Source organism: Poromitra crassiceps (assembly GCF_964638095.1).
Source record: "Poromitra crassiceps genome assembly, chromosome: 1".
Taxonomy (NCBI): domain Eukaryota; kingdom Metazoa; phylum Chordata; class Actinopteri; order Beryciformes; family Melamphaidae; genus Poromitra; species Poromitra crassiceps.
The window spans coordinates 95,467,695-95,482,991 of NC_139623.1; the positions used below are offsets into that span (position 1 = coordinate 95,467,695).

Genomic DNA, 15,297 nt, shown 5'->3' on the forward strand with positions numbered 1-15,297 from the left:
TCAAGATTGGTCAAAGGGCCGCATCTGGCCCCCGGGCCGGACTTTGGACATGCCTGCTATAGATCTATGATTCTTGTATTGTATCTTATATGGTATTGATTTGGTACTTATGGTACGCTATATCTTGTATTGTATCTTGTAATGAATTATATTATTATTCTATATTATACATCTATATATCATTATAGTATACTCATCACTATAAGCGGATTCCACTGTATAAACATGCAACTGTTGGAATCAAGTGAATCGGTTGGGTGCTCAGTGGTTGGGAGGGTGTACTGCACTGTTTACAATTTTGAGTTTCGGCTCTGGCATGTGGCTCTTGTAAACCACGCAATATTTGGGAATACCATGGGACCCAAATCTTGGATAACAACATTGTGTCGGAGGTGGGTACAGTTTTATTGTGATTGATAACGTGTATGTCGCTTGCAGCCATTTTAGCCAAGCCTGCAGTGGAATGAGGGGTTGCTAAGTCGAGACTCAGAATGAAGACTGAAGGCGGAGTCTTGCGTCGAGGCTACTGTACAACTCAACCGATCGCCTCACTCGCTATATACTCCAGAATGAAACACCCTCCTCTTTTATGTATAAGACGCAGAGAATCAGTTGATTGATTGAGAGAGAGCGATACAGGTTAGAACTAGCTATGTGCAGCCTGAATTTGTAGGTGGGAGGGAAGAGAGCAGCAGAGGGAAGCAGCCTGGAGAAATGAAAACGGGTTTTATAACTATGGAAATTACCACACGCATGTACACAATGGGCAGTTATCGAGGTAAGAGAGTGAGAAAAAGAAGGATAGTAATATCTAGGGCTGTGGCGATTCACTTATCTCCCGATTCGATACTATCACGATTCTTGGGTGCCGATTCGATTTATATTGCGATTCTTAAGTATTGCGATTCTACGATTATTGCGATTCGATATTACGATTTATTGCGATTTTTGATTATTTTTTTATTTTATTTTTTCAGTTTGTTTGCTTTTTTACACTAGATTAGAACATGGGAAAAGTTGAATCATACACTAGAGACTGTATATTATATATCATGAGTAGGGCTGGGCGATATAGTTAAAAACAGGGGCGGACTGGGATCATAATTCAGGCCGGGCATTAGATACCAAGCAGGCCAGGCCGATATGGGCCAACGCGCGTGAAATTTGGGCCGTTTGAAGCCAGATTTGGGCCGTTTGAAGTCCAATTTTACAATGAGATGCACCCACTTTAACCCTGAAGTGTAATTATTACTTCAGACTAACTAATAAAGTAATAAAACCACTAGTAAACCAGTAGGCGGCGCCTGGCCTGCTGTTCAGTGAGTGGCCTGACTGCAAGCACAATTTTTTTTTTTTTTTTTTTTTTTTTTTTTTTTTTTTGCGATTATCGATTCTGGAATAAAAGATCGATCCAAAAAATCGTGACATTAAAAATCGCGATACTTAGGTGAATCGATTTTTCCCCCCACCCCTAGTAATATCCTATATATAATAATATAGGTATATATAATATATATATAATAATTGGCCCAGGTTGCAAAAAGGTGCTCAGCTCACCGCTCATGAGAATAATGAGCTTACTCAGTGAGCGGCGCTCTATTAGCGAGCTCATGCACAACACTGACTGTGTGTGTGTGTGTGTTGATCTGAAAATAGGTGAGTGTACACTTGCACAAAGTGCCTAATTTCAAAGAGGTGGGTAAACTGTGTTTGCTTGCGTTTACCCTCCACTACGCCCCTGGTGTGTGTGTGTATGTGTGTCCCATGCTTCTCCGGGATAATGTCATTAACCAGTGTTTTGTCCCGCCAAAGCCTCAGCTCCATCAGCCCTCTTTCATCCCCAAGAGCACCCCCTAGCAGCCACTCAGGGGAGAGACAGCAGGAAGAAGACCAGCAACAGCAGAGCAATGGTTAGTTCAGTCCACTCACAAACCAACATCAGGTTTGATTGGAGAAAAACTACACGTTTAATGATTGACATGTATAAGATTAAAAGTGTGTGTGTGTGTGTGTGTGTGTGTGTGTGTGTGTGTGTGTGTGTGTGTGTGTGTGTGTGTGTGTGTAGAGTCATCTCATGTTGTAGTGAAGACCGTGTGGGAGGATTCTCTCAGTGAAGATTTGCAGCAGGAGATGCAGGAAACACGTAAAATGGTGTCTGCTTTACAGGTACACGCTGCACGCAGCTTGACACGCTGTATGAGATAATACAGACTGTAAACCTCCAGGCTTTCCCACCGAGCAAAATGACTTCCCATTGACTTCTAGATTAAAATTAGCCCAACCAGTGAGTGCATCTGTATTTTCTCATAAAGTTGCATGGAATTAGAAATTAGAAGTCCTTTATTATCATTGTACATGTCATTGTCCCGATCGCGACTCTTCTCGTAGACTCGTACCTGGTGCCACAATGGTCGAACAAACCCCCCCCTTCAGTCACGATGGCCGAATCACTGCTCATCTTTCAGCGGAGACTAATAACTCACCTTTTCAGGCTCCACCTGGGCCCCTCTTGATCTAACATCTTTCCATTAAAAAAAATAAAAAAAACACGTTCAGTACAAACTACTTCCCACATGGTGCTACTCTAGTCCATCAAAATGTCTTGGCTGTCATTGATTGTGTTGCATAGTTGTTTTCTGTACTGTTGACAAAATGTGATATTGTAAAGTGTTATGTAATGTAATGTACATGATGCAACGGTAGGGGTGTCACGATACACTCAGTTCACGATACGATACGTATCACGATACTGGGTTCACGATAACGATACGATACGATACGATTTTAACAATATTTTTTTAAACTTGAATAATGACAATATATGACTGGAAAAGTAGTATTTTATTTGAAATGCACAAATACAAAACATGCTGTTGTGGGAAATTGTTATTACAATAACAACTAGAAAAAACATGAGATTGGAGATAAGGCTTATCTTGAAATAGAATGAGTTACACCGTCACTTAGATTTACTTTGAACTAAAAGGTTTCTCAGCAGTATAAATTCTCATTATGCATCTTCAGTTTTTCTTCAAACTCAAACAACAAGACTTTTCTTAGTCTATTTTTTATGCATCTTCAGTTTTTCCTGTCAAGTAAACAGTTTTGCCAGAAACTCAATTGAATGGTTTCTCTCCTGTATAACTTCTCATGTGTCTCTTCAGAGACTTGTTCAACTGAACTACTTTCCACACATTGAACTTCAACAAACAAAGACGTTTCTTTGTCTATTTTTGGAAAAAAAAAAAAAAAAAATTGCGATATGAGATTTCATCTCAACGATACATATCGTGACGTTTTACTATCGCAAAATTTCGTGGGACGATATATTGTGACACCCCTATGCAACGGTGATGCAAATTCGGAGTGCTACTCCTCATCAGTGCAGCAAAGACAAGATCAAACATAGCAGCAATATCACAGACAAAAGTTTAAAAAAAAGTAAATAGAGAGTAAGTAGAATAGAACAAATATATAGAAATAGATACAGTGGAGGTTTGTACCAGTATAAGTGTGCTATATTTACACTAGTAGAGATTTATTTTTTCCTTTGTGACTTGAGGAAAACTTGTGAGCAGTTCTCAATAGCATGCAATGAAAAGAAAAAAAGAAAAAGATTAGCCCAAATGTAGCCCGAAATAAAATAAGGGGACTGAATACATGAGACTTTTGTCATTATTAAAGTATAAACGATAAACTATAAAATAGACAAAAAGAGATGGTAGAATACACAAATGCCATGCTCATTAAACGTGACGCACACCCACAGTACATAGCCTAGATCAGATAAGGCTACAGACGTCTGTTTAGAGCAGAGAACAGAGCTTTCTGAACAGAACTTCTTCACTCCAAATGACAAACTCCTGTCACATGTTCTGCCCTGTGTGTTCTCAAGGCTCTGCTGCTGCACGGCTCGCTGCCTGAGGACGAGCAGGACCCCACTCTGAGTCTGGAGGAGGGCAATGCTGAGCAGCAACTGGTACTCCTATTCTCTCCTTTCTATTTTATCTTTCTTTCAGTTTTTCCCTCAATCCATGTGTCATTTCCTGTCTTTCTCTGCCTGCTCTCTCTCTCTCTCTCTCTCTCTCTCCATCACTCTGTTTCACCAGCTCTTTGTCTTCGGTGGCAGATCACATTTCTTTTTCTCAGCTCCGTGTGTGTATGTGTGTGTGTGTGTGTGTGTGTGTGTGTGTGTGTGTGTGTGTGTGTGTGTGTGTGTGTGCACATGTGTGCGTGTGCGTGTGTGTGTGTGTGTGTGTGTGTGTGTGTGTGTGTGTGTGTGTGTGTGTGTGTGTGTGTGTGTGTGTGTGTGTGTGATCACATGCTTATGTGTGTAGCAGAGGGCGACACGGATATCAGTTTCTCTTCTTTTATTCTGTCAGTCTACTGTGTTTCTCACACACATCCCTCGTTTCTCTCGTTGTTTTCCTTCTTCCAGATAGTCATTCGCAGTCGGTTAGACCAGAGTATGGAGGAGGCTCAGGAGCTGAGGGTAAATATGTGTGTGGCTTATTGTTTCAAATGATCAGTATCTCTTGTGTTACGCTTCATTTGGTGGTATAAAGGACACTACTACAATTTCATGTGGTGTACAGAGGGTGCATGTTGCTGAGAGAGTAAGCTTTTGGGATATGCTCTGTGATTAATATTGAATTTGTGTATTGTCTGCTGGTTGCTTTAGAGGGAACTGTTGCGCTGTAAGCAGGAGATGAGAAACCTGCAGGGAGTCAAGGTAAGATGCACAAACAGATTCAGACAATTCATATTTTTACATACAAACCTATTTTATTATTCAGTTGAATAGAAAACAGCTTCTTGGCTAAAATATGAACAAGCAGAATATTAAAGGTCTGTCTGCCTGCATGTCTGCCTGTCTGTGTGTCTGTCTGTGTATGTGCAGGAGGCCCAGCAGCAGAGGCTTTGTACCCAGGAGACCTCCATACTGCAGATTAAGCAAGAGCTGCTCAGAGCCGGCATGACCAAGGATGAACTCAACAACCAGAACGTATGAAACAAACTGTACCGCGGCCACTAACAAACTCAACAACCAGAACGTATGAAACAAACTGTACCGCGGCCACTAACAAACTCAACAACCAGAACGTATGAAACAAACTGTACCGCGGCCACTAACAAACTCAACAACCAGAACGTATGAAACAAACTGTACCGCGGCCACTAACAAACTCAACAACCAGAACGTATGAAACAAACTGTACCGCGGCCACTAACAAACTCAACAACCAGAACGTATGAAACAAACTGTACCGCGGCCACTAACAAACTCAACAACCAGAACGTATGAAACAAACTGTACAGCGGACACTAACAAACTCAACAACCAGAACGTATGAAACAAACTGTACCGCGGCCACTAACAAACTCAACAACCAGAACGTATGAAACAAACTGTACAGCGGACACTAACAAACTCAACAACCAGAACGTATGAAACAAACTGTACCGCGGCCACTAACAAACTCAACAACCAGAACGTATGAAACAAACTGTACAGCGGACACTAACAAACTCAACAACCAGAACATATGAAACAAACTGTACAGCGGCCACTAACAAACTCAACAACCAGAACGTATGAAACAAACTGTACAGTAGACACTAACAAACTCAACAACCAGAACGTATGAAACAAACTGTACAGTAGACACTAACAAACTCAACAACCAGAACGTATGAAACAAACTGTACAGTAGACACTAACAAACTCAACAACCAGAACGTATGAAACAAACTGTACCGGGGACACTAACAAACTCAACAACCAGAACGTATGAACCAAACTGTACAGTAGACACTAACAAACTCAACAACCAGAACGTATGAAACAAACTGTACCGCGGCCACTAACAAACTCAACAACCAGAACGTATGAAACAAACTGTACAGCGGACACTAACAAACTCAACAACCAGAACGTATGAAACAAACTGTACCGGGGACACTAACAAACTCAACAACCAGAATGTATGAAACAAACTGTACAGCGGACACTAACAAACTCAACAACCAGAACGTATGAAACAAACTGTACCGGGGACACTAACAAACTCAACAATCAGAACGTATGAAACAAACTGTACAGCGGACACTAACAAACTCAACAACCAGAACGTATGAAACAAACTGTACCGCGGACACTAACAAACTCAACAACCAGAACGTATTAAACAAACTGTAGAGCAGACACTAACAAATTCAACAACCAGAACGTATGAAAAAAAGTGGACAGTGGACAGTAACAACCAGAACGTACATGTATGAAACAAAGTGTACAGCGGACAGTAACAACCAGAACGTATGAAACAAAGTGTACAACGAACAGTAACAATCAGAACGTATGAAACAAAGTGTACAGCGGACAGTAACAACCAGAACGTATGAAACAAAGTGTACAGTGGACAGTAACAACCAGAACGTATGAAACAAAGTGTACAGTGGACAGTAACAACCAGAACGTATGAAACAAAGTGTACAGTGAACAGTAACAACCAGAACGTATGAAACAAAGTGTACAGTGAACAGTAACAACCAGAACGTATGAAACAAAGTGTACAGTGGACAGTAACAACCAGAATGTATGAAACAAAGTGTACAGTGAACAGTAACAACCAGAACGTATGAAACAAAGTGTACAGTGAACAGTAACAACCAGAACGTATGAAACAAAGTGTACAGTGAACAGTAACAACCAGAACGTACATGTATGAAACAAAGTGTACAGCGGACAGTAACAACCAGAACGTATGAAACAAAGTGTACAGTGAACAGTAACAACCAGAACGTATGAAACAAAGTGTACAGTGAACAGTAACAACCAGAACGTACATGTATGAAACAAAGTGTACAGCGGACAGTAACAACCAGAACGTACATGTATGAAACAAAGTGTACAGCGGACAGTAACAACCAGAACGTATGAAACAAAGTGTACAGTGGACAGTAACAACCAGAACGTATGAAACAAAGTGTACAGTGAACAGTAACAAGCAGAACGTATGAAACAAAGTGTACAGTGAACAGTAACAACCAGAACTTATGAAACAAAGTGTACAGTGAACAGTAACAATCAGAACGTATGAAACAAAGTGTACAGCGGACAGTAACAACCAGAACGTATGAAACAAAGTGTACAGTGAACAGTAACAATCAGAACTTATGAAACAAAGTGTACAGTGAACAGTAACAACCAGAACATATGAAACAAAGTGTACAGCGGACAGTAACAACCAGAACGTATGAAACAAAGTGTACAGTGGACAGTAACAACCAGAATGTATGAAACAAAGTGTACAGTGAACAGTAACAACCAGAACGTATGAAACTAAGTGTACAGTGGACAGTAACAACCAGAACTTATGAAACAAAGTGTACAGCGGACAGTAACAACCAGAACGTATGAAACAAAGTGTACAGTGGACAGTAACAACCAGAATGTATGAAACAAAGTGTACAGTGAACAGTAACAACCAGAACGTATGAAACTAAGTGTACAGTGGACAGTAACAACCAGAATGTATGAAACAAAGTGTACAGTGAACAGTAACAACCAGAACGTATGAAACTAAGTGTACAGTGAACAGTAACAACCAGAACTTATGAAACAAAGTGTACAGCGGACAGTAACTACCAGAACATATGAAACAAAGTGTACAGCGGACAGTAACAACCAGAACATATGAAACAAAGTGTACAGTGGACAGTAACACTACAAATAGATGCAGAGTCTAGTCTGTTTCTAATAACGTGAAAGCAAACATGTCATATTTCAGTGAATAAGTGCTGGTCTCTAATAATAATAAATAATAATAATACATTTTATTTATAGAGCGCTTTTAAAGGTACTCAAAGACGCTTTACATGGGGGCTAAAAAAAGTTTGAGAAAGCAACACAATACACAATAAAAACACAATACATAATACAAAATAATACACACAAAAAAGGTTTCAACAGTACATGCAGAAACTTGATTATATTTTGTTTCACACATATTTTGAATGGAGTCAATGAAAGTCTTGAAATATGATTTTTCTTTATTGCAGGCAGAGCTGCAGTGGAAGCTGGAGGAATGCAATAGGCTGTGGGGCGAATGCAAGGTGAGACACTTTAATGAGGTGTTTACAGTATGTTAAATAGCAGCTTGAAATCAGCAAATAGATTTGGTACTAAATCATACGACCTCATTGACTTCATCCTCTACCTTTCCCCTTTCGGTTGCAGAAGGAGATGGGACAGAAGGAGCGACTACTGCAGCAACACAAACACAAACTTGAAGACAGCCAAAGGCAGCAGGTACTATATGTCAGTTAAGCGCCCAGCATGGTTTTGCGCAGCCACGACTTGGAGCCTTGCCGCCGACGAGCGGCGACAGCGAGACTGTGCATACTCGAACGTAACTTGTCCAAAACGTTATCGTGTCGTTTACCAATAACTTGCAATCATGTCGGTGGGGGAACATTTTATTGTCCCTCCATTTCAAAACTCATTCCGGTGAGCCTGCAGAAGGCTTTGCTAGATGAGGGACAAGCATGTTAAATGAGGAAATGGCATTTCCTCATTCCTCACAACAATGAATTGACGGCGCAGAGTCACATTTTCGACGTGCTGCACGCCCCCTACGCCGAGCTGCGCCGAGAGGACGCCCAGCCGCCTCGATCCCCTCGGCGCAGTCAGCGCCGTCGATTTCGCTCGAGCATAATTTGCGCTTAAGTTTTATGATTTTTATGAACAAGTTAAACATACGCACACATCTGAAATGCCCTTTACAGATTATTTGTGGTATTGATACTTCTGCTTGTGTCAACACAGCCACTCTCATTCAGTAGAACATTTTAGCATAGCTGCAAGTCCTGCTCTTTATCCCCTTCGCTCATTCCATACCATAGCAAACAGTTAAAAGGTCTGAACACTGCATAAGCCATGTTGTAATATCCTGTAAAGCATGTCTTTGGATCTAGGGAGCTGATCACTGTGTATTTTGATGGCTGTTTGTGTCTCTGTGTCAGGCTGAATTGAAAAGACAGTTAGAGCATAAGAACAGCATGCTACAGGAGCTGATGGCTCAGGATCTGCAGCAGGTAATGTGGCACTTCTCTACCGACTCTCCTCTGCTCTACATTCCTGTCTGCAACAGGCAGTCATGAATGCAAAACAACATTATACAATACGTTAACAAAGTGACATGCCTCATGCTGTGTGTGTGTGTGTGTGTGTGTGTGTGTGTGTGTGTGTGTGTGTGTGTGTGTGTGTGTGTGTGTGTGTGTGTGTGTGTGTGTGTGTGTGTGTGTGTGTGTGTGTGTGTGTGTGTGTGTGTGTGTGTGTGTGTGTGTGTTTTCCAGATTCCTACCAACACTGAAAACAATGGATATTCTCACTCTGGACATGCAGCTCCCTCAGTATCAGGGGTAAGTGCTGTCTGTGCTGAACTCATTGGGCCTGGCTCTAGCAGGAACACAATGCTGTGTTTGTGTATGTATTAGTGTACTCACTCAAAGCATCACACATTTTTTCTCTTGCACGCCATAATATAGCATGTAAGTGCTCATTGAAATCAGGAAAATAACAGATTAAATATGGTAAGCTTGTTGAAGGTGCAGAGATGATAATACACTTTTAACTATATTTTAAACAATGAAATCAAGTCACATTAGCCATTACACTAATACATCTGTAGATTAACTGTTCTTAAGATCGGACAAGTGCAACATACTTCTTCATCCTTATTCATACTTCATCTGTGGGATTTAGGGCATTCACCACTACTGCATTTTAGTAGTCATCCACTACTCCCAAAAAGTAGTTGACTAGTCACGGGAGGTATATCAGATTTTTTTTCACCCACTACAAATGATCATATCCACACACACAAAAAAGTCTCAAAAACAGCCAGTAATGTGTTAACTATATGTGAAATAGTAGATCTATAGCTCGATTGGCTGGCTGCTTACAAATGAGCCTCTAAACTCCAGCAGCTTGTCTGAGCTGGAGATAGCCACTGTTTGACTGCAGTAACAACATAGACAGAGGCCTTTCCATCTCTAAATACCTTAAATTCTGTTTCTTTAACATGGCATGATGTAGACAATTATTGTTCAAATTATGTTCTATTTATTTATTTATTTATTTATTTATTTATTTATTTATTTATTTATTTATTTATTTATTTATTTATTTATTTATATTGTTTATTCCGAAAACCACAGATGAATGATTAGTCGACAGATGCAGTGTCTACTAGTGGTTTTGATACTCGACTAGTCTGTGAAAACCCTAGTGTGGGATATATGCTTACTCATCCTTAACATACACACAACATACAAGAAAACGCTGTTAAGGGTTTTGGCAAGAACACTGGTCCTGTTTGATTTTGTTTGCTTTGTGTGTTTTCTATGCTCTGTTAGCAGGCAGAGGATGTGCAGCTGCTCAGAGATTCACTCAGGAGTTTTATATGCTCTGTTAGCAAGTAGAGGAGTGGCAGCTGCTCAGAGATTCACTCAGGAGTTTTATATGCTCTGTTAGCAAGTAGAGGAGTGGCAGCTGCTCAGAGATTCACTCAGGAGTTTTCTATGCTCTGTTAGCAAGTAGAGGAGTGGCAGCTGCTCAGAGATTCACTCTGGTGTTTTCTATGCAATGTTAGCAAGTAGAGGAGGTGCATCTGCTTAGAGATTCACTCAGTAGTTTTCTATGCTCTATTAGCAGGTAGAGGAGGTGCATCTGCTCAGAGATTCACTCAGGTGTTGTCTATGCTCTGTTAAGATTTTTATTGTCACTCCGTAGTACAAGTATCACGTGTGAAATTCTTGTGCTGTAGACTCTGTTACAACATAGTGCAAAAATAAAATAAAAAATAATTAAAAACAAGAGGCAACAAGCAATAAAGCAGTAAGACACGCCACAGACAGTGGCACATATGTCCAAATAGCATGAACATACTTTAAACATAATTAAACATAATTAAACATAATTAAACATAGTAACATTCTGTTAGGTGCAAATAGCATATGCCTAATTAACATACTATTGAACATTAGCAGCAGTGCGGTACAGTACGGCTACTACACTATTTGTATATGTTAGCAGGTATGTTAGCAGGTAGAGGTGGTGCAGCTGCTCAGAGATTCACTCAGGTGTTGTCTATGCTCTGTTAGCAGGCAGAGGAGGTGCAGCTGCTCAGAGATTCACTCAGGAGTTTGAGGAACAACTTCAGAGAGCACGACCCTCAGCACCACACGGTGGACACCCTGGAGCAGGGCATAGCCTCGCTCATAGACCGGCTGCATGTTCTCCATACACACCGGGTACACACACAAGAATTCACACACCTCACTCAAACCAGACAGTTGTTTCTCCATTGTAAAGTGGAGATCAGCATATACCAGTGTCTCTGGTTCAAACTGAAACAAGCTGTGTAAAAGATAGGAACTCTCTGTGGGTCAGCGTTCTGGGGCCAAAACTACATGGGCTTACAAGTCCTACCCTCCCCATTGCTCTATATTACTGGCTAATAAAGAGAAAATACCCCAAATATTCCCAAAGTGGAGTCAGGGAACTTCCAGCACGTGTTGAGGGTGTTTCAGGTCGTCCCTGGCAAAATGAGGAATAGTTAATTTCACGTTACATTGATTAAGACAATGGGCACAGTGAGAGAATGCATAAGGATAATTGTTTTGGTCACATAGACATAATTACATAATACTACATTAAATCATAACTCCTACAAAATTACTCTCTCAAGCCAGTCTATCTCTAACTCAATCTTTGAATGCACCAGAGACAGTCTGTACTGTACTTCCGCCCATCAAAGTTTGGACAGAGGAAGTTATCATCTTCCAAAGAAAAAAACACTTCCAGAAGGAAGATTGATGGTATTCGACCAATCACAAGTGGGGAAATGAGCGGATACCTACCTTCAATGGTATTCGACCAATCACAAGTGGGGAAATGAGCAGATATCCTGCCTTATTTTGACTGGATATCTTGCCTTATTTTCTTTTACAAACTTTGAGAACCCCGAAGTACAGATGGGTAGGCGGGAGTCAACGTGTCCGTCATGAGAGACGTGGCGTTCCTTAAGGACACTTTATCAAATGAGGGGCCGTGGTCTAATTCATACCTTCCTTGACATGAAAAAGTTTGGGAACCTCAACCTAACATAAAGATCAAACTAACCATTTATTCAAATACTGCAGGGACGGGGGAAGTCGCCAAGACGCAAAGCCACACACACAGACCCCGACTCCTGGCCTCGCACAAGTAAGATTTTCCTGTCTCTCACACACACACACACACACACACACACACACACACACACACACACACTGTACACAATGTACACACTTTGTGGTTTTACTGACCCTTTCCTGTTGTTTATTACAGAGGTTTCTCATTCCCATAGCAGTCCTTCTGCCGCTACTAAAATCCTTTATTTCACCGGCCAATCCCCAATGCCTTCCATGGTCAACATACCAAAGAGGTGCGTGGGTGTCTGTGTGTGCAAGTATGCGTGTGTGTGTCTTTGTTCTTTCCGAAATGTACATTATGTTTCTGTTTATTCTTAGGGTAGTTGAAGACCAAATGTTGAAATGTTGAAAGAAAGAAAAAAAATACCAGAATTCCAAATCTCAAAGTATCTGTTTGACGTGATGTTGCACAGGCTGGGTGAGGTGACTCTGAAGGATGTTAAGGCAGCTGTTGATCGAGATGGAAACTACAGGTACCACTTCAAGGCCCTGGACCCTGAGTTTGGCACTGTGAAAGAAGAGGTAAGAGGAGGCTGTGAAAAAAACACCAAATCAAACTTGAATTCTGGCCTTTTTTTAGAGTGCATTTTAATTGCCTTGCATCCAGTGTGACAGAATAGACCTGTCATGCCAGTGTGTGACTTTATGCCTGTGAGCAGGTGTTCTTGGACGGGGCAATCGTTCCTGGTTGGGAAGGAAAGATTGTGGCCTGGGTGGAAGAGGACCATGGTGAGGAAAGGTAACAACAAATACAATATCTCTCTCTCTCTCTCTCTCTCTCTCTCTCTCTCTCTCTCTCTCTTCTATCTCTCTCTTTCTTCTCTTTCTCTTTTACTGTCCCTTTCACTCTGTGTTCAGCAACTCATGATCCTTTTTGTCCCAGACCATTGTAGGTTCAAGCTGAGGAGCCTTGACAGCCTTGTTTATTTTGTCCCTGGTTACTCCGAGCCCAGAGGGACACCGGGCCCAACTACTGAGAAAGAGTGATGTGGACAGAAGGAAAAGTGGACGCTTTTTGAGATTTGACTTCTTAGCAAGATAAGACTTGTCAGCAATAGATTTGGGGTTGATCGGCTGGTACTACACCCTGCAGTTAGCCCTACTCACTGTGAAGACAGTGTTGATCTATGCCTGATGTCTAGAATATCTCAGTGCCTTACTAAGGAAATTATCTTTCCATGCGTGTAGAGTCCTTGTACCCTAAAACCAGGATTACAATCAGTGACTGCATGTATATGCAGGCTATAACTTGATGATCAAAAGCTGGACTGAGAGGTAGCTAGAACTGTTACTTTTGATTAACTGTTTAGAAAACCACCACAGGTTTGTAGTTTCAGTCAGACTGGGGCAAATTGGGCTACTCTAGTGGTCCAGGCCAAAGGTTTTTATGAGCCACTGGAAGTTAATAAGTCTTATTGATGGTTTATTAGTCAGCTTTCAACATTCAGTGTGAATATTCACTGTCCATGCAGCAATCCTGCTCCTATTTCATTGTATTTTTAAAGAGAAAAGAATACTACTGAATTTCAACATTGAAATTGTGTTATTTTGCCCTGGTACATGTTTATACATCTGTATTACAGTAGTATCTCCAATAGAAAGGAAAGATAAAAGGAAGGAAAGTTTACTATAGGCACAAAGCCATATACGGTAGTCACATTGATTAATTAATAGGACACCCCCACACACAAACACTAATTCATTTCCCCCTCAAAGGCACACAAGACCATGCATTTGAATTAAAAGTGTTACAAACTGCTGAACAAGTTCAGTAGTTGATGTAATTATTTTTGAATGATATCCTACAGAAAAGTATTTCACAAAACAGAGCTTGTCGCATTTATGCAAAAAGAGTCAGACTCCGGCACTGACAGCTATATTCTAACACAGATACTGCCCTGAAAAACTAGTGTCACCGCAGGCCAGCTGAACAGTGACACGGTCTGTTTGTACTGCATATTTGTATTTTTAGAGTGTCTGTGCCACAGCATTCAAGAAATGCTCCCAAACCATTGCAAGTAAGTGGACTGGCAGAGCTGTATGTCTGTAAGTGTATCAGTTGTAAACGAATACAGCTAAATAAATGTTAGGCAAAATGGAGGCTGTAAATTCCAGCAAGGTGGAGCACAGCTGGCCACTTGTCTGTCATGAGGGATGTAATGTATGCAACACAGTCTAATAATATAATAATAAAATTGATAGTCTTTATTTATTTAGCTCTTTTCAAAGGAAAGTTAGAAAGTGTGCAATGACAAAATAAAAATAAAAGAACAATGATGTAAAAACATGAAAACTAACTAACTAAATAAATAAGCCATAAATAACAGATACGGTAATGGTAAGGATAGAATGAAAGGCCTTGCTGTGTGTCTCGTCTCCACACTTTGTTTTGGTTTTTACCACATTCCTGACAAATAATTTATATTGACAAAATCCAGCTGTCTTGGTATGTATGATAGAGATTTTTTTTTAAGGGGGGGGGGGGGTTAAGATTTATAGGATTTATTGGTTAAGATTTGTTTGACTGAAAAACAATGTTCTTCACCTCTGCCTAAGTAGCACACTAGTACTGTGTCAACTGTGCTCCTTATGGCTAGCTACTGAAGAAAGTCAAATGTCAACAGAAAAACAAAAGAAAAAACTGAATGTATATCAAACTGAGCAATTTAATCCAATTCAACTATATGCATCATATTTGGTTGTTAATGTCAAGCTGTAGCGCGCACGCACATACACACACACACACACACACACACACACAATCCACTGACTGAACTGCTGTCATTGCATATATTTGATGCTAAAATGTTGTGGTTAATGTAGAGATAGATGTGGATTATCAGTACTGTTCTTTTGTTTTCTTCATTAAATTGTTTTGTACATACGATACCTGTTAAATAGTTTCACAATGTGCTGTAAGATGTAAGAGAGAAGTTTGATAAAGACAGATTTGTTTTAATATGAAGTATGCTATAGATATGAATTTGGCACCAGAGATTTAAAAGATGACAGTAAGGATGTGAGACTCCTGGAATTACA

The 15,297-nt window shown here is 40.5% G+C and overlaps 1 protein-coding gene across 1 annotated transcript; it reads left to right on the forward strand.

The window, feature by feature from the left end:
- Positions 1-1,816: 1,816 nt before the first annotated feature.
- LOC310777675 (dixin-A-like) lies at positions 1,817-14,726 on the forward strand. Its single transcript, XM_083638054.1, has 16 exons — positions 1,817-1,910; positions 2,066-2,166; positions 3,896-3,979; positions 4,439-4,492; positions 4,682-4,732; positions 4,901-5,005; positions 8,062-8,115; positions 8,240-8,311; positions 9,025-9,096; positions 9,358-9,423; positions 11,170-11,316; positions 12,208-12,271; positions 12,395-12,491; positions 12,672-12,780; positions 12,918-12,997; positions 13,142-14,726. The coding sequence occupies exons 2-16, from the start codon at positions 2,131-2,133 to the stop codon at positions 13,149-13,151; spliced, it is 1,101 nt and encodes a 366-aa protein (XP_083494180.1). The 5' UTR covers positions 1,817-1,910; positions 2,066-2,130; the 3' UTR covers positions 13,152-14,726.
- The last annotated feature ends 571 nt before the right edge of the window (positions 14,727-15,297 follow it).

Bases quoted from the DNA above. Each gene is read 5' to 3' on its own strand.
- LOC310777675 (XM_083638054.1), top strand. From the start codon at position 2,131: ATGCAGGAAACACGTAAAATGGTGTCTGCTTTACAG. The intron at 2,167-3,895 runs GTACACGCTGCA...TGTGTTCTCAAG, and splicing joins AAATGGTGTCTGCTTTACAG to GCTCTGCTGCTGCACGGCTC. The intron at 3,980-4,438 runs GTACTCCTATTC...TCCTTCTTCCAG, and splicing joins GCAATGCTGAGCAGCAACTG to ATAGTCATTCGCAGTCGGTT.